This window comes from Rattus rattus, chromosome 6, assembly GCF_011064425.1.
Source record: "Rattus rattus isolate New Zealand chromosome 6, Rrattus_CSIRO_v1, whole genome shotgun sequence".
Classification (NCBI taxonomy): domain Eukaryota; kingdom Metazoa; phylum Chordata; class Mammalia; order Rodentia; family Muridae; genus Rattus; species Rattus rattus.
In genome coordinates this window covers 141,276,775-141,301,451 of record NC_046159.1, presented here as the reverse complement: position 1 = coordinate 141,301,451, position 24,677 = coordinate 141,276,775, and the positions used below count along the sequence as shown (strand labels likewise).

Genomic DNA, 24,677 nt, shown 5'->3' with positions numbered 1-24,677 from the left:
CACAAGACTGGGCCTGTTACCATTTCATCATGTGGGAGAGAGAAGCTCATGAGGTGCCCCCCACCCCCCCCCCAAGAGACAGTTAAGGGCAGCTGAGATAAGACGGTTGCTCTCTCCAATGGTCTAACCACGAGAAGGTTGTTCATATTCTAGCAAATAGTTGTCCATCCAACTATTGTCATCAATCAGGAAACTCAATGTAAATTAAGGGGATCATACACAAAGACAAGAAAGTAGGAAGGTAACTTGTTTAAAGGATCAGTAGAAGAGGGAAGATAAATGAGACAAGGGGACACATGGTAAGAACAACACTCATTCTATACATGCATTCAACCGACAAATAGGAAGGAAAAGAAATAAATGAGAGGGAAAAAAGGAAAAGTAAAGCTACTCAAGTGCAAGCATGAATGCTACCTGGCTTCTCATCTGTGAATAACTGGGGACTTTTCTGTCCAGGAATGTACTCAAATAGACAAAAGCTCCTATTTGTACCCAGATTCCACTGAAAAAAACTGAAATGTTTGTCATCTTGAAAAGTCAACTTTAAGGGATGAACCTTGAGAAAGCACACTGTAGCCTTATTTATGTCATAAGTACCAAGTGATGTGCACCTATAACTACCCAGTGCCCTGTACCCACAACTACCAAATGCCCTGTACCCACAAGTACCAAGTATCTTGCACCCGCAAGTACCAAGCACTCTGTGCCCTACTTCTCAAGGAAATAAGTCAAAGTTAAGGTGTCTCATCTGTTTTCTGAGGTCTCTGAAGGTCCCTCTTTTCATAGTAATTGAGGGTCAAATTTCATGACCCTGTGCAAAAACGAAGTAAAACTTTCTACCTTATCAGAACAAACCTAAGTTGTTAGTATAAAATGGAAATGAATACTACTGTGGAGAAAACCACCCAGAAAAAGATTCAGAAACGATCAGGGCATCAGAAAAGCTATTCTCTTTCAACTCTTCTCCTATAACCCAGCATTCAGTCCCCTCTCCAGACCGTCCCATTTAACAGGCAGAAAGTAGAGCACTGTCTGAGCACACCAGGCTGACCATAGAGTGTCCCCCACATGCTTGCTGTTGATCCTTATGGAGTTTCTTCGGCCCTTGAGACCCTTATACTTCCTTTTGTAAGAAGCCATCTCTCAGTTAGAACTCCATCCTCACTGTCTAAACTACCAAAGACTTCAGTTTATGAGATTTTATTGTACTTACTAGATAACAAGTTATCCTACCAGCTTCTTTGATGCCGGCAAAAAACTAAAAAAGACTTCTTAGCGACATCAATAGCAATAGCCAGACTGTGAGCATTCCCAGCTGACTCTGATCCTGAGCTCTCACACAGAGGAATGCCCTGGGAGAAGACTCTATCTGTATCTTCTCAGCTTTGTATGTGAATATCCATGAAAAGCACATCCGGAGGTAGCACATTTGCTTAGGACATATGTAGAAACATGAGCCCCACACAGAATTATCTCCCAACAGAAATTGTTGTTGAGTTGGATGAGTGAGTTTAAGGACAGAAGAAAAATCAAAAGTGACTCCCAAGTGTTTTAAACATCGGGTATTGCTTAGACTGGGACTCTATGGAAAGGAAATGAAGCCTGGGTTATACATTCTTCCTTTATTCCTATTAAATACTAAACATAATGTGTGATAGTGACAGTTGACTATGTAAATTTGGAAGCATACAGATTAGGTCTGAACTAGTAAATGCCCGGATATAAACAACATAGCAGGTATTTAAGTCATGAGAACTTAATGATGAAGGCGAGATATTAAAAACTTGAGGTCTAAGACACTTTGGACCTTAAAGTTCAGGTAGAAGGGATCAGGAATAATCTCCCAGTCTAGCAAAGGATATGTCTAGAAAGCCAAAATAAGAAAATGATCGCTGATGTCAAACATTGCTATAAGTTTAAAAGTAAAGTCAGAGCCATAGGAAATGCTGATGTAAAGTAGAACTGAGAGCTGTAGATAAACGGACTTTTAATCATGTGACTTACCAAAGGAACCAAGTTCCTTGACAGCAGCCACCTGCAATCTGGTCCTCCCATCACTGAATATTTGTTTTACTATTCCAGAGTCTGCATAAACATCATTATACAACTATAAAGAAAACAAGAAAGTCTATGCGAAGTCCTGGCATGCAGTCAGGAGCAGCCCACACAAATGATGCTTGCTTTGCAATCCTAAACAGTGTTTTCGTGAACATCCCAAACACAGAAGATCCAACATAATTAACACACAAACTGAGCTATTCTAGGAACTGAGTAATGATCGATCCCCATGGCCTAACTTGGGCTTGTCTCGGGTTCTCTTCAGTTGACTGTACGATGGAGTGTATGACTGGACACTCATTAGCCAACCTCTCTTGCAGGTGCAGACGACAACAATGTGCATCTCCGTTAGCCTGAGTGGTTTCGTGGTCTTGGGCTGTTTGTTTGCCCCCAAGGTGCACATCGTCCTGTTCCAACCCCAGAAGAATGTGGTCACACACAGACTTCACCTCAACAGGTTCAGCGTCAGCGGAACTGCAACCACCTATTCTCAGTGTAAGTATGGAACTGTGCGGATTCACTCGTAAATAGTACCACTAGAGCAGCCAAGATATCAGGGCCCAACGAAGCATGCCTATGCCCAAAAGAATCCCAAATCAGCATTGATAAGTTCTATTTTGCATATTAAATTAGAGTGTATATCAGGCTGCAGAGTAAGGTTACAGTACAGAGCAGAAGACTCACCATGTCTTTTGGGTGACAGGTAGAGTCTATAAAGGAAGAAAGACATTCAACCCATTAATTCGATTAAGCTTTCTGAACAGATTGTGTAGCCAATATGATCAGCCTTCTAATCTTTTTGCAGTAGTCCCCTGGGATGCCTTAGGGGTGTCTCGGAGTTGCCCTCTGCCTCACTTTACTCAATGACTAGCAGGAGGCACTCTTTAAAGAAGCCTCAATGTCAAACCCATGTTCATGTAAATTGCAAAGGATCAGAGGAATGGCTACTGGCTAATCACACCCATTTTTGAAAGTTCAAACATTTCTATTAACACAGGAAGCTAAGGGTCCGGAGAATCTTCTCAATAAGGGCACTTGTGTAGTCCTGTTTTACTGTTAACCACAGTAAAATCCAATTAACATCCCATGACAGAACTGTGGAAAGCGCTAGCATAGATCTTCCTGACTCACTGATACAGTGATTCCTAGCTGAACGCAGCTGAGAGGCCTGTGAGCAGGATTCCAGGATCTCCACTGGCCAGTGACTGAAACACTGTTACTTCAAAACACACGACTCAAGACTTTTGAGATTTCTAAAGCACAGAGGTATCTGAAGCATACTGCTTTTTAAACGGTTCTTAGTTAATTTGTGGTATGAAGTAGAAAAAATTTCACCGACAGAGAGTGAGAGAGAAAGAAATGGAGCCACAGGGGAGAGAAGTCTTAGAATGTCAGAGAAAAATGACTGCTTCAAAATTTTGCCTCCAGTCAATTAGAAAGAATACTTGGAAATAGCTCAGCGTCACAGGCAACAATGAATTAGTGGCCCCAGTTTCTCCAACAAAGTATGGAATATAACAACATAGTGGGGCAACCTTTCCCCAGCAGAGGGGAGACTGACAGGGTGGGAGCCCACAGATGTTCTGAGTTGCAGCATATACCCTTAGCTTGAAGCCCCAAGCCACTGTGACTCAGGGATCTACACACTTTCTACCAAATTCCCAGGTTTCCCAGCAGGGAAAGTAAAACCTTTAAAGAAATGTAAGAAACACATTTACTTCTTAACTAAACAAAATTTCTATAGCTAGCTAGTTCAGTCAATTAAAAACAAAAACAAAAATTGAAAACCTGACAATAAAAATAAGGTTATTCACAGACACGATCACTTACCCCAGTATTTTTTATGTGATGGGCATTATACTAAATATTGTGTGTGTGTGTGTGTGTGTGTGTGTGTGTGTGTGTGTGTGTGTATGTGTGTGTGTGTGTGTGTGTATGTACATGATATTTAATGTTCACAACTTTTAAGATGAGACACGTGAACAGGGTCATGTGTTTTTAAAATACCTGAATCAGAGCTAAGCAACAGTACTTCTGATGTCCAACCAGTATACCTAACTGCAGTACCATGCTACCTCTCCCAGAAAGCATGCAGGGTTACTCCTGATGCTAGGTGCTTAATGACTCTCATCAGGAAGACCCAGTGACATTAGTCGGAGGAGAAGTTTTTCTGGGGTCTATTGATAACTCAAAGCTCTAGTGGATCTTGCAGATTGATCCGAACTACTTAACATAGTTTTAAAGTCATAACAGACACCTGTAAACCAGACCTCAACAACACAGACCTAGTAACATGTTCTAATACACATAATAGAAATTATTAAATTCCTGGAAAAAAACACCCTTGCACTCTTTACCCAATCAAATCTCACCTGGGAAATAGTAAAATATTCATTTACACAAAAAATTGAGAAGTGCAGCTGTATCAGACCCACGGCTGCTCTGTAAGCTAATCAAGTAAGTACTGGTCGAATCAGTGCTTTAAGGTAGAGGTCCACCCAATGTAATGTTTTCCACATTGTTATCTCTAGAGTGTTTCCAGAGCTCATCGTTTCAACAGTATTGCACTAATTAATTTATCCCAACCAAAGGAAGCAGTGCTTTCTAGCAAAATGAAGAATTTGTACAAAATCCATTTCAAATCGTATAAATAACAAACACACTCATCTGTAATTTTGTGTTTAATGTAGCTTAATTTTTGCCAATTGATTTTATCCTTATGCTATTACACGTTCTAGTTTGTAGCTAAGAAACTTGAGAATTGCTTGAGTGTGTAGCTAGCTCAAAGCTCTTGCTTATTACTGGAATAACATAGGTTTTAACTCTTATTATTTTTAATTTTCAAGACAGGGTTTCTCTGTGTATCATTATAGAAATCTATAGTTTATAAAAATACAAGATTACATTGTAATTTAATGACAGTAGCAAAAACATATCTTTAAGGCAGTCATCTTCAACTTTTTAGTTTTGTAAACGTTTAAGATAATTTTTGAAATTCCTATTAATCGAGGCAGGACAGAAACCGTTACAGGCAGAAACCGAGGCAGGTTTGAAAACTTTATCTCAACTGAAAAGCATGTTCGGAGACCTTTTCTTCAAGTCAGATTGCTACCCTCAGTCAAGATAGTAGTGAAGCTGGGACTTTCCACAACACTGACAGCTGGCAGTCATGTGACTGCTCTCAACCTAGACTGCAATAACACTATAGCCAGTTATGTGTCTGCCCTTAAGCAAGATGGCCCTGAAACTATAGCTCTGCCCGTCCTTTAGCAAAGATCAGATGTCAAGGCCCTTGTCTGTTACAGCCCAGAACGGAACAACATTTAGAGAAGCATGTAGTAGCTATATATCAGCAAAGAGACAAATAGATGTGAATGTGAGGAGATTCCCCAAAACACCAGAGCCTCTGGTGCAGCGGCTCCCCTGCTCAGGTCCGAGTATACAATCCAGGCACTACCCAGCCCTTCCCCTGCTGCAGCTGGCTTAGAGCTGGTGCGAACTAGAATGGAAAGAAATCAGAGATAAATAAAATTTAAAAAGTTGAAATTTAAGACTAGGCAGAGCAAGCTACATCCGAAAATAAAATCCGGGGAGTGTTTTTGAGCTGCAGGAGCAGAGAGCAAGAACAAGTAGTTGGAGGGCTGAGAGCAGGTGCGAGTGTAGGACGGCTACAGTGGCCTGTAGCCGGCAAGGGCAGGGAGGAGTCGGAGAAGCTGCAGGAGGAGAGGAAGCTGAAGAGGCCAGGGGAGTACGGGAAACTGAAAAATCTGGGGGAACAGACAAGGCTGTAAAGGCTGGTCCGGGATGGTAAAGAGGAAGCTCATTAGCTGGATCAAGGATAGTGGAAGTTGAAATTTTATAGCTAAGAGGGAAAACAGGAAGAACAAAGAGGAGGTTTGGAGCAAAGGCAGGAAGAAGCCTGCAAGTAGGAAACCTTCCATTTTTCAGATCACTGGCAATAGTCAGAAAGGTCCTCTAAAATAATGGGATCAAAAGTGCTATTAAGCGTCTATTTAGAGTCACTATCTAGTGGGTATTGGGGCTAAATTTGATTGCAACAGTGTCTGAGTTTGGAAGCCTTCCAGTCAGATACTGGGTTTAAAGGTTCGAGGTTCTCCAGGAGGCTACCCCGTGCGGAGCCTGGAGGTACCAATGGAGATGTGAGACCCATAGGTGAGAATAAAGGTTATTACTTTATATCCTTTGCAGCATCCCAAGGATAGAAAAATAATAACAGAACGTGAGTGGAACAGGCTGGCTTACCAGGTAACCAGGGACCAGTAGTGGCAGATGCCTGAGAAACACCGAATGCCCAGGACTGGGATTTTTAGAGAGAAAGGAGAGAAAAATCTTGAGTAGAGAGAGATCTCATTCAAGGGAAGAGGTTCTAAGGTATTGGGCGGGGGTGTCAGCAAGAATGGCCAGCAGTAGCCATGAAGACTGTTCCTCTGTCCCCGATGAGACACTGTGAACTCAACAGTCGTTCCCTCAGGACCAGAGGCCCTTTTATAATGACCAAGGTGGGAACTTACAATGTTGGGATGGAGAGATTCACTGATCAGATGGCCGGCAGGTGAGCCTGAGCAGCCAGCAGTTATTTGTCAGGATGGGGTCCAGGACTGTAGGCTTCTCCCACTCGGCAGAATCCACGAATTTAAGAATCTGAATCACAACACATGGTATGATGCGGTGGGATGAGATGCCTCTGGGGGTCCATGCTGAGGCACCCTCCCCGCTTGTGCGCCAGGTATCAGTCATCCGACAGGTCTAGTATAAAAGGAAGTTTATTTGGGACCTGAGAAGGACATCTGGGAAGGGGAGAAAGAGGATAGAGAGAGAGGGAAAGAGAGAGGAGATAGAAGAATCCAGCCAGAAACATGTGGGGAGAGAGGAAATGGAGAGACAGAGAAACAGACACACAGAGAGACAGATGACAGAGATACAGAAAGACAGAAACTGAGAGACACACACACAGAGAAGTCCTTTTATATGTGTGCCAGGCTCATACCTGGTTGGTGCTAGGTAACTGGCAAAGCCTAGAGGAAACACTAACGGTCCTAGAACTCACTCTGTAGACCAGGCTGGCCTGAAACTCAGAGATTCGCTTGCCTCTGCCTTTCAAGGGCTGGGATTGAAGGTGTGTGCCACCTCTGCCTGCCTATAACAAGACCTCAGTAACTTAGAACCGGTAGCATGTAGATCTGTTTTCTCCTGACTCATAGAGAATATATTTTCCTTTTCAATAAATTAAAGCTACTGCCATGAAGTTCATGTGTTAAATTCTTGAATATTTCCATATTCCAGTGACCTATGAGGATCATGTACAAACAGTAATTAAATGTTAATCCTGATATTTGCCGGAGAAAAATGAATTCCACCACTTAGGGTTAAATTTCAAGCAACCTTTATTAAATATTAAACATTGACCAAAAGATGGATTTTGGTCAGGCCCACTCCCTGGACTTTCTCAGTTAAGTGGCGCTGCCTGAGGCACCTTTCTGAACAAAACTCATCGGCCACTGTACTTTCCCATGAGACTTATTTTCCAAGAACTGCAACTCTCAGCATTCCAGGAAGTTACCTGGACCTTGGGCAGGTGGGGCTGACAGGTTAATTTGGGGCATTACAGTAAAACAGAACCCCAGACCTCGTGAAGCTTAGTGTCTAAGGCAGTTTTTTAATAGCGTAAAAGGTAGGGTCAACTAATAAGTCAAAAGATTTGGTGTGTTCCAAAAAAATAAAAGTACAATGTCTTAGGATGTATTTATTGTATTAAAAAATAACAAAACATGAGAATAAATGATGATGTATATGTATTTATCAGATAAAGTGTTTATTGACTCTGAATCATTACCCATGATCTATGGATAATCTTCATCCAAGTGACCCATAGATCCACTTTTGCATATGAAGTGACCTACTGACCTACTGACATGTACCAATTTAAGCCAAACTTTTATTTGCTTAGTGCCTGTTTCCTCTAGAATGAGGCGGCACAGCTGATGTCCATTTCCCTTCCAAATACTATTGTTATGTTTTACAAAAAGAAGTCAGGCTATGTTTTATAGAGCACGGTATGGTGGAGTAGGAGGGGTGTCTGGCAGGCCCATGAGGAGGCATCCCTTTCCCTGAGGTACCAGCCATACAATGGGTATGGTATGGAATAGAGTTTATTTAGGACAATGGAAGGAGAGTTGAGAATGGTGTATGGACAGAGAAAGACAGAGAGTCAGGGGGGAAGGAGAGAGAGAGAGAGAGAGAGAGAGAGAGAGAGAGAGAGAGAGAGAGAGAGAGAAGAAAGAGAAGTGACAGTCCAAGAACAAGTGGAGAGAGGGGGGATGGGGAAGGGGAGAGAGGGAGGAAGAGTGTCAGGGAGAAAGAAGAGACAGAAAGAGTAAGAGAGCAAGTAGATGCCAAGCAGCCCCTTTTATAGAAAGCCAGGCCTACCTGGCTGTTGCCAGGTAACTGTTGGGTGGAACATAGAAGGAATGCTAACAACTGTGAAGTGTGCTGTTCTATAAATCACACAAACTCTTAAGGCATTGTGAATCCATTAGGTATAACATACATTTTATTTAGAGCACAGTCACTGGTTTTAAATCTCCAAATTTATCCAACTGTAGATCAAGAAATATTTGAGGTGAAAACGCATAAAAGCACTAAATACATTCAGACTAATTTTCAAGCCATTTTTCCCCCTCTAACAATGCAGTAAGTATACCAGCTATGTACAGTATACTAAGTATAAGCAATCAGAAGATGATAGAAAGTGTGTGGGAGATGGGTGTAGGTTACAAAAAACACCATTTTACAAAAGGGACTTGTTCATATATTCATGTCTGTGGTAGGGAAGGGGACAGGGAGGATCCTGTAACCAACACTTTACAGACATCCAGAGACAAATGTAACTTTTGTCCTTCCAGTAAGTACTATACTGAGGATGTATTCAATTAGGTGATTGTTAGATGCTATAGCTGCTTTTGGGCTTTCTCCATGGGTAGAATAAATACACATATATAGCCGAGGGCACATAGTAAAGAACAGGGTTATCTACCCCTCTCTTCGATGTTTAGTTATTTCTACATAGGTTTCATAACCCAAGGGACTTAAAACAACTATTTTATCACCTCCCTTGGCTTTGTGAATCAGGAATTCAGCCAGGCCTTGGGTGGGCAGTTCATCTGCTTCATAAAGTCTTTCTTGGCATCCTCCTGTGGTGTTCCTGTGGAGATTGAGTTGATATGGAGGAAACAACCTAGTCTCACACCTATGCTTAGTACCCTGGTGGGAAGACTCCCCACACAGGCTTTCAGAGAGCATGCGTTGTGAAAGCACCAGCTGTCAGCTGGGAAACCCACACAGGATGTCCTGTGTTGTATCTATTCAAGGATAGGACACAACCTGCCCATATTGTAAAAAGGGACCAAAGAGACTAAAGCAATTCCCAAGAAATCTGTGGTTGCTTTTATTGTGTTACACACTCCAAACGACAAGTGACCTCAGTGCTTCAAAGTGCAGCTACATTAATCCCTACTTTGTTTTTTGGTGAGACCTTGGCAGGCAGAAACAGCACATCACTTTGGAGCTTTGGTCAGTCTGTTCCCAGAAGCTAAGGTCATTAATAACAGGAAACTATGTTTATATAAAGCTGTTATAAACACAGAGAAGTATGACCAAACTCAGAAGTCAGTATGGAAGAAGGGCTATGAAGGAAGGCATTTGGAGGAACTCACCACCAAGATTTTGTATACTGTTATGGCTAAAAATCCTATTTGTTTATATCTGTTTTATTATATACAGTAGAAGTCAGAATAAAATTAGACTTAACTCTTCTCCTTTAATTAGACCCACAGGTTGATGACTTCCAATTGTTTGTATATAAATAACATATTTAAAGTAGAGATTTCTTGACTCCACCCAGATATTCTGATTCCTGTGAACTGGGGCAAAGGCAACATCTGATTTGTAACAGAAAACACTAGCTTTTCAATGGAGGTAATCCAGGAGGCAGCTTCTGAGAATTCAACAGCAGGCATACTTGTTGGCTTCATCTCATACCAGGCAGCTCAGAGAGAGCTTACTTCATGACCTTCAGAGTGGCACTGACCCTGGGTTCAGACAGCAGCAATGACCCTGGGTTCAGACAGCAGCAATCCCTCATGCTTTGCTCCATGATAACCACTGGCCACATTCCTGTGCAGATGTTACCCAGGATACCATTGTCCACATTCTTACGTGGCTGTTTCCTAGGCTCCCTCTAGAACTCGCCACAAAAGTCATCTTGAGAACAGAGTCACCTGGCCATTCATAAGGACTGCTCCTCCTGGGGGGAAGTATAACTTTGAGATCTTGACATCATAAATGCATCTTTGTACCTGCACCTACACCCACCCACCCACTGAAGCAAGCATCTTATATAGTGAGATTCCAAAGAAAAGAGGCCATTCTTTATTCTGTTCTGTTTGGAAGAAAAGGCGATTCTTAGAGCTGGTTCCCAAAGACAGACAATCAAGACAGTTAGCTGAGGGTGTAAGTAGAATAGCATAATGCTGAAGGAGATGCCCTAGACATATTGAGTTTATACAGTACAAAACCTTTGGGGAGCTATATAGGTCAGACAGGCAGCACTCAAATGGTTTAGAATCAGCATACATCAGCATCGAGGTGAGAAATGAAGTGTGTCCTGTGGTCTTACAGAGCTATTAAGCAAGCAAACTTGGTCCTATGAGAATGGATATTCCTTTTTCTTGCAGTGATCATTTACATGTAGAAATGTCATTATCATTACAATCAGCCAAGAGGCTTCTAGTAACTAATGATGTCCAGATCTAGGACTGAGAAGAACTCTAGCCAGATGTAGATTGATTTTTCTCTGTTCAAATTTTATTCAGAAAGCCAGCTGCCTTTGTGGTAATGTGTGAATTGCTCCATTAATAGAAACTAGGCTTTATTGTAAAGTATTTTTACTTTACAAAGTGAGACAAACAGTATAAAAAGATTAAGTAAACAGTTTCCTAGAGACAATGCCTAAATTTCTACAGAGTGGCAGCCAGAGATAGTAAGCATAAGAGAACAAAAATTTGTGTTTACTAATGATTGTCTTTGTCAGCATTCTAATGACCAACACAAAGCACTATTAAATCAGAATGTAACTATAAACTTAAATATACCATACAATACTCAAATTCTTTCTCTACATTACAACTCCAGAAAAATAATGGTGTCATATACCTTACAATGTAGATTCTAAATAATCTCATAATGATACTATATAACAGCCTGGCCAGACATATCAGCAAGTTATTGGTAAAACGCAATGAGTTGACAGTCATCCCCACCACAGGCAGAATCATATTGTAAACATGGATCAGTGAAGAATGCATGAGAAGCCTAGAGCACTGGGAAAGTAAAGCCATTTGCTTTGGAGCAAAATAAACAAAGTGCATCCAATTCAAATAAATATCAATCTATGTTTCCCTTTGAAAAGTCCACAGCAGCTGAGAATTTCAGTCCAATTTTTCCACATCTTCCTTCAGTAAGGATCATAAGTAAACCTACACTTATTCTATCATCCTGGTCACAGATCCTCCTTCCAAAGCAAGGCCATATCCAGAAGCCCAACCAACACCACAGCATCACAGCACCAAGAGACAAGGTATGGTAATCCAGAAGGCAGACCCAGGATGGGGACAAATAAAGGAATATTAGTAGTGACTGAATGTTTATGTCAAAGACACATTTTTGCTCAGTAGGTGGTCCTTTGAAAGGAAGTGTTCTGAATGAAATTATATCTCATCCCCCCTTCCTGTGTTGTATATTTGAACAGGAAGCAACACAGAACAAGTTCCTGAGCCAAAGAGTTCAAATATTATATTAGAATTATCTAAGTCAAACATGGTTCATGTAACCCCAGAGTTATTCGATGTCTTTAGGAACATTGCACATACTCAGAATTATGTGAATATGCTAACTTTAAAAGAAAACTGTGATCACTGTAACTATTGTCATAATTTGTTTTAGAAGTTGAGTACCCTAGAACAAAACAAGCAAAAGAGCAATTTGCTCTATTAATTTACCTTTCCTACTTCTCTTTTTCTTTATAAGAAATTATCTGGAATATGCCTAAATGGGAATGTTTGTGTGACCTTAGAGCAGGAAAAAAATCTCTACACATGGGAAACAGTGAGGTATGTGTGGAACTTCTGCCTTACCTGGTATGACTGCATAAGCTCTTAGAGAGGGTCCTCATACCAGGGAAATGTGCAAATGGTATAAACAATCTTTAATCCACCCACTGAAGAAAAAAAAAAAAACATTTTTGAGCCTAGAATTCACCTCTGGGCCCGGGGAACTGTAGTGGTGATGAAACAAACTCTACACTTAGTCCTGTCTTCTCATGCTAATGGGCCAGAGAAAGAACACAGCCAGACTGATAAGACATCATGTAACAGGTACTGGTGAGATACGTTAAAAAAAAAAAGAAAAAAGCTTCCACGGGGGAATTAACAAATTCCATCTGGCATATCAGGCACAAAGGAGATGGAAAACTGATCACTGTTGATAGCATGACCACGGACAGCCTCTTTCTTTGCTTGGGCAACATTTTGGATAAAGACATGTAGGAAACAATGGAACAAGGTTATGATGATATCTGGTAGAAAGATACTTGTAATGGTTTGTATATGCTCGGGCCACCGGAGTGGCACTATTCAAAAGTATAACACTGTTGGAGTAGGTGTGTTATTGTGGGTCTGGGCTTTAAGACTCTTATGCTAACTGCCTGGGAGTTAGTCTTCCACTAGCAGCCTTCAGATGAAGATGTAGAATTCTCAGCTCCTCCTGTAGCATGCCTGCCTAGATGTTCCTGCCTTGATGATACTGGACTGAACCTCTGAGCATGTAAGCCAGCCCCAATTAAATGTTGTCTTTTATAAGACTTGCTTTAGTCATGGTGTCTGCTCACAGCAGTAAGCCCTAACTGAGACAGAAGTTGGTACTAGGAACTGGGGTATTGCTGTGATAGGCGTGATCGTGCTTTTGTTTGAAAGAATGTGGATTTTGGGACTTTGGATTTGTAAAGCAATGGAATGCTTTAAATGGGACTTAATGGACTATCCAAGTAAGAATATGGAAGACTTTGTTACTGAGAGTTATTTGAACTGTGCAGACCTGGCCCAAGAGGGTTTAGTGAAGAAGAATTTCAGTGTGTGGGCTAGAGACTGTTTTTGTGATATTTTGATGAAGAATATGGCTACTTTTTGCCCTTGTCTGAAGAGGCTAAGGTGAAAAGACTCAGACTAATTTCATTGACAAAGGAAGCCTCAGAAATGTCCATCATAGATTTTGTTCTCTGGATAAGTCTTATGAAGAGCATTTTAAGCAAGCATAGCAGGCTGAGAAAGGAAAAATATAAAATATATGGTTTAGGAGTTAAAGGGACCCCAGAAAGTGAAATGGAGTCTAATCCTGTGTTCTAAGAGATAGAAGATTAAGGGAGTGGAACTTTGGGGCAAGATCTTACCCAGCTAAGTTTAGATCTAGGCACGACGGTATAAGTCTTTAATCCCAGGAGGCAAAGACAGGCAAATCTCTGAGTTCAAGCCCAGCCTAGAGCATATTCTAGGTGAAGAAAAACTTAAATCCAGGCTTAGTGGTCCACACCTTTAATCCCAGTGCTTAGGAGACAGGCATGCAGATCTGAGTTCAAAGTCAGTCTACAGAGCAAGTTCCAGGAAAGCTAAGCTTAGGCAGTGAAAGAGTTGGAAAACAGAAAGATGGTGATAATGTAATAAAACAAAGAGGCCATGTTCCAGCCTCAGCAAGCAGCAGAACCTGGCAGTTTTAGCCATGTGGCTCTGGCTTTAGAGTCCAGAATAAAAAGGACTACTGGGACAATTGATGCTGGTTAGCTGGAGAAATCAGCGATGATTAAGAAGAGAATAGCATCACTGAAGTGAAATCTTCTGGGGAGTGATTCCTCTGAGGTCAGCACAAGAAAAGCTGTGTCCCAGAGATGGCCCAGGTTGCAACTCATGCTGCAGCTGGAATTGGTAGTGTGTGAGAATCATCCAGGTGGTAACTGGTTTTGAAGCATGAAGGGGTCATGAGGAGCAGCTGAGGCTTGGCACTGTGAGAGGGCATGGAAAGGTGCAGCCTCAGTTGTAGTTGACAGCACAGGACTGGAGGGGTCATGCAAAGGAATTGATGCCTAGCACCATGAAGAGAGCCTTTGAGAGGCTATTGGTGAAGCCTAGTTGCAGCAGAAGACCCCAGTGTATTGAAGATACCAGTGCCATGGGATGATCAACAAGAACAGCAACAGCAGTGGAGTGGATCAACCTGAGCTTAGAGAAGTGAGGCCACCTTTGTAGGAGCCCAGCAGATCATGTGTGGATCCCAGACATTGAAATAAGAAGCTGTAGCATTGTAGTTGCCATGGAAACTCCAAGATGTTTGGGATGCCAGAGCCATGGGCTATCTGCTGAGGAAAACTGCTAACAGGGATGGAACCAGCCAAAGATAAAGAAGTTTGTTGCAGTCAACAAAGATGAAAAAGAAGTTGGCGATCTGAAGATCGCTTTGAAGCCAGATATGGAGATGCAGAGTTTGGAATTTGCCCAGCTGGTTTCCTGTCTTGCTTTGGGGATTACAGTTAAGTCATTGGATAAATCGCAGACGAGAACTTGAACTTTGAACTTTTAACATTGTTGAGACTGCTCTAGACTGTGAGGACTTTTGAAGTTGGACTAAATATATTTTGCATTACACTATGTTTAGGTATGACCCCCATAGACTCATATGTTTGAATAAGCCTATGGGGGCCAGGGAGTGGAATGTTACGGTTTATATATGCTAAGGCCAGGAAGTGGCACTAGAAGGGGTGGCCCTGTTAGGGTAGGTGTGTTACTGTGGATGTGGGATTTAAGACTCTCATGCTAGCTGCCTGGAAGTTAGTTTTTCACTAGCAGCCTTCAGATGAAAATGTAGAACAGCTCCTCCTGTACCATGCCTGCCTATATGCTTCCATGTACCTGCCTTGATGATACTGGACTGAACCTCTGAACATGTAAGCCAGCCCCAGTTAAATGTTGTCGACTCGCTTTGTTTGGTCATGGTGTCTGTTCACAGCAGTAAAACCCTAACTGAAACAACACTGAAGTTATGGTTACAGCAAGTGGAGAGGCCCTAAGTTGGGGGCAGTGTATACCAAGGAAGCCACTATGGCTAGAAGAAAACAAGAAAATTGTAGGAACATTTGCTTTTCTATTGAAAGAAACCAAACAGCTCTAGGCTATTTCCAAGGTGTGGCATGAGCTGACCTTCCAAGCACCACTGTGTCTACATAGGCAGACAGTCACACAGGAAGCAGACAGGTCACTGAGACTACTGCATTGTCCAGATACTGGTGGCTCAGAGTTGGCTGATAGGAATGGAAACTAATGAAATATTTAGATGCTGTTATACCATTTGAATGTGGAGTTAACAAGATTAGCTGCAGCAGACAGAATAAGTGTCTGGCTTTGTCTCCTTGAGTTTAATACTTGTAGCTTCAGATTCTGATCTCTAGGTATACCTCCTCACATTAATGAACTCTCAAAGCAAGCGAGCTTCTGATACTTGAATAAGCTTTAATAAGAAAAGAAAAGAAAAGAAAAGAAAAGAAAAGAAAAGAAAACAGTGTTGGGCAACTCAAAGGTGGATAAGAATTACGTTTTAAAAAAGTACAGAGTTAAGGAGGCTTTTCATTTACCACACGATTACTTAGGTATCTGCTTCTGTACTTCTGGAGGGAGAAACAGTGAAAGGATATGACTAAAAACCTTTATCGTGAAGTAACAACGGAGTAAGGTAGGTTGTTTAAAGGCCAGTGAAATCTCAGCTCATATGGAATTATACTGCATCACAAAGAACAAAAAATGAGCAGAACCTATCTTTTCTCTCCATGACTCATCTCTCAGAATGAAGACGTCTTAGTTTTGTAGAATTAGAAATCCCATTTGGAAACTGTACCTTTAATTTGCACCCTGCTTGATATTAATAGTTTTAAATAATCACTATTTGAATCAGTGAAAGTAAATACTTCCTGAGAATCCAGTCTAGAATTATCCCCAATGTCTTAACAATGAACACTCTGCCTCCCCTGTGAAAATTCCACAACAGCAAGACTGCAATACTTCTGTCTGACAGCACGTCTTGATCAGCAAATGAACTTCTGACAGGGAATGAGCAACACTGGAAGGATGAGTAAGAAAACAGACTTAAGGAAAAGGAGGAGGACAAAGAGGCATACGGCCAATAGATGCCGGATTCCATAACTATTTAGCAAATAAATAAACAAACAGATATCCTGGAAAAAAATCATTTGACATCACTAGGAACAAGATGGCTAAAAGGATAGGAGGAAACAGGGATGTCTGTCCTGCTGGGATGTGTATTTCCTCCCAAATACACGTGATATGTTAAATGATATGTTAAACATGTCATATGATATGATATGATATGATATGATATGATATGTTAAAAAGTTAGTTAAGACTTTGATTCCCAGAAGCCAGTCTCCTAGTCAGTTAACTAACAGGCTTGGCATCCAGAATCATTATTCAATAAATATAGCTAGCATTGATCGGCAGCCCAGCTACAGGAAAGAGACATCGTTTGCTCCCAAGCCTGTCCAGCCTATGAGTGACTCGTGGGAGGACAGTAGATTTCATGTCAGGAGACAAAGCTGCCCCATGGCTGCTCTGATCAATGCTGCACGACATCTGTGAAGTAAAAAGTATCTTTGGATGAGTGTAGACTTTCCATTTGTGATCAAGGGTGGAACACACAAGGTCTCTTCCAGCTATGTTCACTGTTCACCTTAAGTGGCAAGTGGTACCACTGTAGCCTAGCGCAGCCAACAGCTGCTGTTCAGACCAAGTCTGCAGGAAAACCTAAAGAAGCCTGAATGATTATTGTTTCTTGCAGAAAGAACAATTCTAGAAATCTGCTTAGCCACACTTAAGAAAATGGGCTGAAGATACACCATTAAAAACCTCATGAGTCCATCAGAACAATAGCAAGACTCATTACAAGAATACACACACACACACACACACACAGATAGCATTTTGCTTTTCCACATATTTTACTACCCTGGGAAATAACAGATGGGCTAATATGGGAAGCACATGTAAAATATTTATGAAATGCAAAGTAATTGAGATAGTAAACTCATAAAACAATAAATTATCCTACTATATTCAGCAGCATCTGCAAAAAGGGAGGTTTTTTTTTTTTAAATAATAAAATGCAATGGCCAGAGCTACAGAGAAACAGGAAGAGAAAAGCAAAAGGGTACAAAGTGGAGATCCCTGCAACACACTAAGCAGGGTCTGGAGGAAATTTCCTTCTGAAAGAACGTTAAGAGGACCTTAAGTGCTGTTTTGTGAGGAGATCTTCAATTTGTATTTTCTTCCTCAGAGTTTAAAACACTCTGGTACAGGCCGTTTCTCTTGAGATCGCTCTGGAGCAGAGATCTGCTCTGTGCTCCGTGGACCTCCATGGAGAGGTCCACAGAGTACAGAAGAGATTATTTGAAACCGTGCAGCCAGCTATCTTTGCAGACACTGCACCTCCTGTCTAGTCAAGTGCAGCCGGTCGGTGAGATGGAATGCAGGAGTCAAGACTGACATAAGTGTGCACTTCGGAGAAGCGAGCTCCATCATGTCCCATGGCAGGCTGGGGACGGCAGAACAGCTTCATGAAATAGCCTCGAGAAAAGCATCGAGAGGAGACCAGATAAGGGAGACAAAGGCATCGGCATGTCAGACGTTTGGGACTTACCCCCATGATCTATCATTCCTCTTCCATCTCTGAAAAGTCTGCAAAGATATAATACGACTCGATCCTGGAGAAGATAAAGAAATTAGACAAAATGTCCAAGGCGGCAGGCCTGCTATCGGGAGCTCTCACCTTCAACCAGTGCTCTTTGCCAGAGTAACTGGTGTCATTACCTCAGCGTTACATGAGAAGCAGAAAAGTCATCTGTCCTGACGAGGCTGCCTGTGGACCTCCCACATGTGCCACCTCCTTCCTAAGACATCCCCCTGACCTCTTCATTCTTTCAGGTGACTTACATGATCTCTCTGGCTGTATTTGCAGAAGGTCTCGCCATAGAATATACTGAGCAATAATAATAAAACAGAGAAGCAAGGCTCCCATGCATTTTCTGGAGAGGCGGAGGGGTGTTGGGGGAAGTTGAGAGTAGGTGTCTGGAAGCAACAACCGTGCTTCCAGTCGTGCAGGTCCGAGTTTAAAACTAGCTGACATGACAGAGAGCTACTTTAGATTGAGTTGGCTGATGACCGTCTTTATAAGGAGGCCATATTCCCGGTGTATCACAAAGGAGCCCTGTGATGATCAGAAAGAATGTTCCTGGTAGAAGCCAGAAGTCTGGCAAAGGCATGAGTTGTTAAATATAATTACTGCTTGGAGAACAAAGCAAAGAGGGGAGGAAAATATGTGTGGTATGTTAGAAATCCAGAAAGATAGGTACAGTCTATTTGAGATTTCTAAACTCAGATTAAAGCTCAAGGGGAAGCCACTGGACGTGTCTATGTAAATGGGTAATATCTTAAAATGCAGCTGCCCCTTGGTATCTAGGAGATTAGCCTAAGAGCAGTCACCTCATAAATGGATGCACATGGCCCTTTTACAAAATAGCATCCTTTTGCTTAACCTATGCAAGTCTTCAGTGAACTTCAGATCACCTCTAGACTTCTTATCACAGCCATTTTACAGCGCGGATGCTGTACGAATAGGCATTACATTGTGTTATCAGGGGAAAGCAAGAAAAATTCTAAATATGCTCAGATGCTTTTTCCCTCCCAAATATTCTCAACCTGTGAATGGTTGAGTCTGTGAATGTGAAACCACAGGTATGGAGAGCTGGCTGTAATCTTGTTGCCATGTAGAAAACAGGACTAAGAGAAATGGAAGTGGTGTCTCCCCGTCCTGTCAGTCTCTGGACACAGATAATTAGTTAAGAGGATGGGAATGCACAGGTGGCAGGGATTGATTGTGAAATTAAAGGGAATAGGACCTGATGAGATAAGTCGCCATGGGACAGAAGAAAGGAAAAAGAAATCCAGCATGAATTTTAAATTTTAGACTTCTGGTTTAGGTTAGAAGGAAGGTCATTTTACTGAGGAAAGGCTACGCAAAAATCAGGAGCTCTTTGGACACCAATTTTGAAGTGACTATTAAATATCGCCACGTGACATTAAACAGTCAGGTGAAGAGACGACGGGCCTCAGAAAGCTCACACAATGAGTGGCTCAGGGTGTTCCCTCTGCTCCCAGTGATCTGTGTTTTGAACTTAACGCACGTCTTCTTACATTTTACTGACTTTAACTGATTCTACCAAAGACTTAGCTTATCACACGACTCCAGCCACTTCTGTTCATAGACTCCAAATACATTTTCCCATTGACTCAAGCTGAGTTGAAAAACTTCAGCTTGGCTACTTGTAGACCTGCAACAAGATGTCAGTGCCCTAAATCCATTGACTGCTCTCTCGGAGTGCTGCACAAGCTCCAATCTCACCCTTAGTTACTCCTTTGTGTCCACAGAAATTGTTATGTGAAAAGCAATGGGTGGGAACATATCTGCTATCAGACAGGAGCACATCAGGAAATGTACTCATATATCTTCACAGAGTAGGCAGATGCTTTCATTATAACCAGGCTTGTTCTGGTGACCCAGTTCCAGTCATAAGAATATATGTTAGCATAGACGGAGAGACATTAAAGGTGATATAAGTGCACTTTAACCTATTCTCTGGACTATATGGTTTTAACCCAGTAAAGAATGAGGCTCCTGCTTACGTCCTCATTTAAGGAAAAGACATCAGGGACAAAATATATTATGTGAATAAACTTCAAATAAAAACCTTAGTGACACGATGTTAATAGATAGAAATATATCTGAGAAAAATGGGGCGTTGTAAAAAGAGCGAATGTACACTACTGTCTTACCCAGGCAATATGACAGTATGGTCGCCGTCGTCATAACAAAAGCAAGCGCCTTCTCTTTGAAATGTCTTCAAGTGTTGTTAGGGAGCCAAGGCTCTCAGCATTCACAATTGCCAGCGTCCTCACAGAGACCATTCAGCACACATAGTGAAGTCAGACCTCTTTCCTGAGCAGTAGCACTCACATAGGACTCCTGCGGCCATTCACCCCTCATTAAAGAACAAAACTAATTACAGTTATTGACCCAGGAAATAACTTAATCACCTATAAGAAAATTATAGGGCCCTTCACTTTATTCAGTGTATTTTTTTTACCATTTTAGAGATTATTAAATCTAATTTTTAACCCACAAGAGGTTTCTTTCAGCAAAGATTAGACCAATAAATAAATCCCCCTTCTAAGAGGCATGGCACGAATAGAGGCACGTCCTGGAGACAAACTAAGAAGAAATATTTGCAGAGTGTATCTACTATAGCGTAAGTCAATAAGCTTTTTCCAAAGTCATATTAAAATGGGGTTTTTTAACCTAATCTTAACCCAGTGTCTGGGAATATTTATGACATTAATTATGTGTCCTGCTTAACTGTCCTTGTGTCCCACTTTGTTTTGCAGCCTCTGCAAGCACATATGTCCCGACAGTGTGCAACGGAAGGGAAGTCCTGGACTCCACCACCTCATCTCTGTGATTGTGATACGCAGTTCAGTTCTCATGTTTTTAGGCTGTTAGACCAAGTGCTCACATGCTGCTCCAGAACATGGAAACAGAACAAAACAACAACCCTAGTACCTTTTTTTTTTCTTTTTTTAGAAACAGTACAATAAATTATTTTTGAGGACCGTATGGTATGTAGTGATGTGCTACAACTTTCTAGGCTGATTTTAGTGCCCCAATTAACAGCCCCTCCCCCCAGGACATGGAAATAACCATTGTTTACAGAGCTGAGCATTGGTGACAGGGTCTGACAGGGTCAGTCTACTAAAACGAAAAACAAAAAAGACAAAACAAAAAAAAAATACAGTGGCAATATTAGGTAACCTTTTTTCCTATGAAGTCTTTTGTAGGTTCTTGTTGTAACTAATTTAGGGTGAGTTTCTACGTTGTATATTAAAGTTACATTATGTGTAACGGAGCGTTTTTCTCAGTACAAAATAAAAAAGCATCTGTGTTAATGTCAAGATAATGGGAATAAAACCTTCGAGGTTTTCAAGCATGGTGGATAACGGTTTGTACTTTTGGATCACTCAAGGTAATTTGAATATGTAGCCATCAAGTCACCTTCTCTTGTTAATGCTGGAAGTAACTGTCTAACTGCGCTTTTCTTCACACACATATTTTGAATCAGATTCGAGCCCCGAGAGAGGGTTGTGAGCAGAATCCCACTTTTCTACAGATCGGAGGGATGAGAAATTGGCAAGGGGTGACACCTTAAACATAAGACCAGCTCATGATAATATAGACATATTATCTTTTTAAAGCTAGGTCAATGGGACAACCCAGAACTGCCAACTAAGGGAACGTCTTCTCTGGATCCTGAATAGAGACTTGCGACCTGCCAGCAAAGATTTGATGCCTCCGATGTTCAAAACAGTCAGAATGACTAGAAAGGAGGCCGGAAGGCATCTAATAATCCCATTGGGGAACTGCTTTTGCCCTTCACAGATGAAGGGCGACGTAGAAATCCTGTCGAACTTACTTCCCACGGCTTTCCCAAGTCCTAGGAATGATGTTCCAACACACAGACGTGTCATTAAATTTAAATATTTTATTAACCCAAAATAAGTCATGAATGGTATGAGTAAGACAAAACTTCATTAATCTTACTAAATACTGTCCTGCTTCTATCAAACTTTTGGTTACAAATAATTTATCAATGTTGGGTTAAATATTGACCAACACATCTATCTGTAAAACCTATGTCACATACAGGGCAGAAAGTACCTTTGTTTCCTGTGATTATGGGGGGAAATGTTATAATGTATGTGGCTTAAAACAACAAAAATTTATTCTGTCACAATGAAGGAGTCAGAAGGACCAGGCTGCCTTATAGATTCAAAGAAATCACCCACCCCATCTTTTTTCTAGCACCTGGTAGTTACACAGCTCCTTGGCCTATGGCCACATCATTTCAAACTCTGTCCAGTCTTCATATCATATTCACCACTGTGTCTGTCTTGTCTTTTGTCTCTTGAAATGCCATGTGTCACTAGATTTAGAGTGACCTAGATAACCCAGGATGCTTATATCTTGACATTTTTAATAGGTCATTTGTTTGAAGTTTTTTTGTTGTTGCTGTTTTCTTTTGTTCATTTTGGTGTTTGTTTTGATTTGATTTGATTTTAAAATAAAAGAGTGTTCTCAGGGTTCAGGGACTAGGATGTGACATATTTTTTGAGAGGCCTCTATTTAGCTCACAACAGAAAGACAAATGAGGTATAGTCCATCTAGTTCCTGCGTTTGAAAAGCACAAACTATCGATGTGGTGATAAGTCAATTGGTGTTTGCTTTGCATGCACGAGAAAATAGTTTGAAAAGCAGTCAAGAACGACTGAGAAAGGAATGAAGTATAGAATTAAATGTATGAGAGTATTTGAAATGAGTAAGCCATAATAATACTATTTTTAGTAATCTAAAAAGAACGAACAGGGGCTTAAAGGCCGAGGAGATTGGCCTTGAAGGAAATGGGAAGCTAGATTTGCTCTTCTTCGGCCTGCATTTGAATGTGCAACCTAAGAAATCCAGCTCTCGCCAACCAGAGGAAGAAAACTGTGGTGCGGAGCACTCCTTGAATTCTCATACTCAAGTAAGAATCTGAAATCTGGGGAGTGAGCTAGTGTAGGTTGAGTAACGAATTCAAAGGCACTAAATATTTAGCACAAGAAATTGCACTCTGACTGCAGTTGGCAAGGGTGCCTGAGAAGCAGGCTCTGGGTGAGCATCTGCTTGGGACAGTGGCGCAGCAAGCTGATGAGAGAGAAAATAAACTCTGTCCCCTGATGGAATGTGACAGTCTGAGGGCAGCAATATCAGATAGGCTGTTCAGAGGTGCAGCTGACGCCTCGCACAGTCAAGCTGATCATGGATCTTAAAGCAAGACAATCAGCTCGTGTCTAAACCATGAGAAAACTGTAGTTTGGAGGGCTGGGTTTTTATACTCGCTGTGTTTTATATCCCGTCAGTATACTAAAAATGCAGTAACAGGCAGCTCTTGTCATTCTTCTCTACTCTTGATATAGACTTCGTTTTTTAATTAGAAATTTCACCATCTACCATAGGATCCCTAGAAATAATTTTTATGAACATTCATCATATGTATGGAAAATAGGTGTGATTAAAAATCATTTTTATATAAGCCATTAAAAAATAGTTTTGGAAGCCTTGTTTCCCCCACATTAGTAACAACATTTCATCCTTCCAGAAGGTAATGCAGATTGATTCATCTCTGCAAAATGTCCCTAAATTTAAGAATTCCCATGCTAAAATGATAGATCCTATTCATAAAAGGAACTTTTAGAAGCAAGCTAAGTGCTTGCCTTGTGTTTCTGAATAGTTACTGTACTCTATGTCTTCTCACGCTTAAATATTAATAGATTTTTCCGCCCACCCAAGTTTAGCTTGGTGAAGGAAAACTGTTACTATTTTTACAGTGCGAGGCAAGCCGGCTTCCGGACAACACCGAGGACAGATGTAAAGAATGACTGAGAAAGGTAATCTCTGTCTTTACAGGCTTTGGGTGCACATGTTCTCTCAGCTAGGACCTGCATCATCCACTTCCTCATTGTGAGCATTTTGAATCCAGTAGCCTGTCTGTGTGAGAAAATGTGAAAGGCCAGGAAGAGAGGTGTGAACTACCCACCCATGGGTGACGCCATTAATCCTCCTTTTCTGCAGCAGCAGGCTTGGCTTTACATAATTCTTATTGGGTTCCCCTTTTTATTTAGAAAGCAGCCAATAGGATTTAAATCGGCTATCTGACGTAGACGAAAGACTGCCCAGTCATTTGCCAAAACTCCTAAGGTATTTTAAATAGAAGCCTCTCTCCGTGAGTTAATACAATGAAGAAAACTCCAGCTAACTAAGGTCTTAATTGACATTTCATTCAAAGAAACTGGAGGTTTTGGTGAGCCAGCAATCATTAAAGGAAAGCTAAATGCCACTTGCAGTTTCATATTGAAACTGGACTTGGTAAATGGGTGAGCGCTGAGGTCACCCTACGTGAGCAGATGCTATAAATAAGCGGGGAATCCTCTCTAGTACCCCATCTTAATCTATACTACTTTGTACATCAGCATCTCGCCCTCAGAAGGTATCTAAAGTATCAATATGAGAATACAAATATTAGCAGCACATTTTACACTAACCAAGCAACTAGGTTTTATGAGGAAAATAGGAACACTTGGCCATTAGGGATGACCATGAACCATGGGAAACACTGTTACCTATGGCATCAAATGACTCTTGGCCAGAAGAAACGTAAAGCAAACCGGCTGTTACTCAGCACCTGAGAACCCAGATGGTGAATAACTGGGCTCAAGTAATTCTTCCACCACACTAACTTAAACCATCATTTTAGGGATGAAAAATAATGACAGAAGTCTACACAAAAG

The 24,677-nt window shown here is 41.3% G+C and overlaps 1 protein-coding gene across 3 annotated transcripts in view; it reads left to right on the top strand.

Annotated features, from left to right (window-relative positions):
• Grm3 (glutamate metabotropic receptor 3) overlaps positions 1–21,288 on the top strand; it is a 236,733-nt gene extending 215,445 nt beyond the window's left edge. For 2 of the 3 annotated variants that reach the window (XM_032907047.1, XM_032907048.1), the window contains exons 5-7: positions 2,379–2,553; positions 11,642–11,713; positions 20,685–21,288. In XM_032907047.1, the coding sequence (XP_032762938.1) occupies positions 2,379–2,553; positions 11,642–11,713; positions 20,685–20,758 (321 nt within the window). In that variant the 3' untranslated portion in view covers positions 20,759–21,288. The remainder of the gene's footprint in view (positions 1–2,378; positions 2,554–11,641; positions 11,714–20,684) is intronic. The other variant, XM_032907049.1, reaches the window with a different exon arrangement.
• Positions 21,289–24,677: the final 3,389 nt, after the last annotated feature.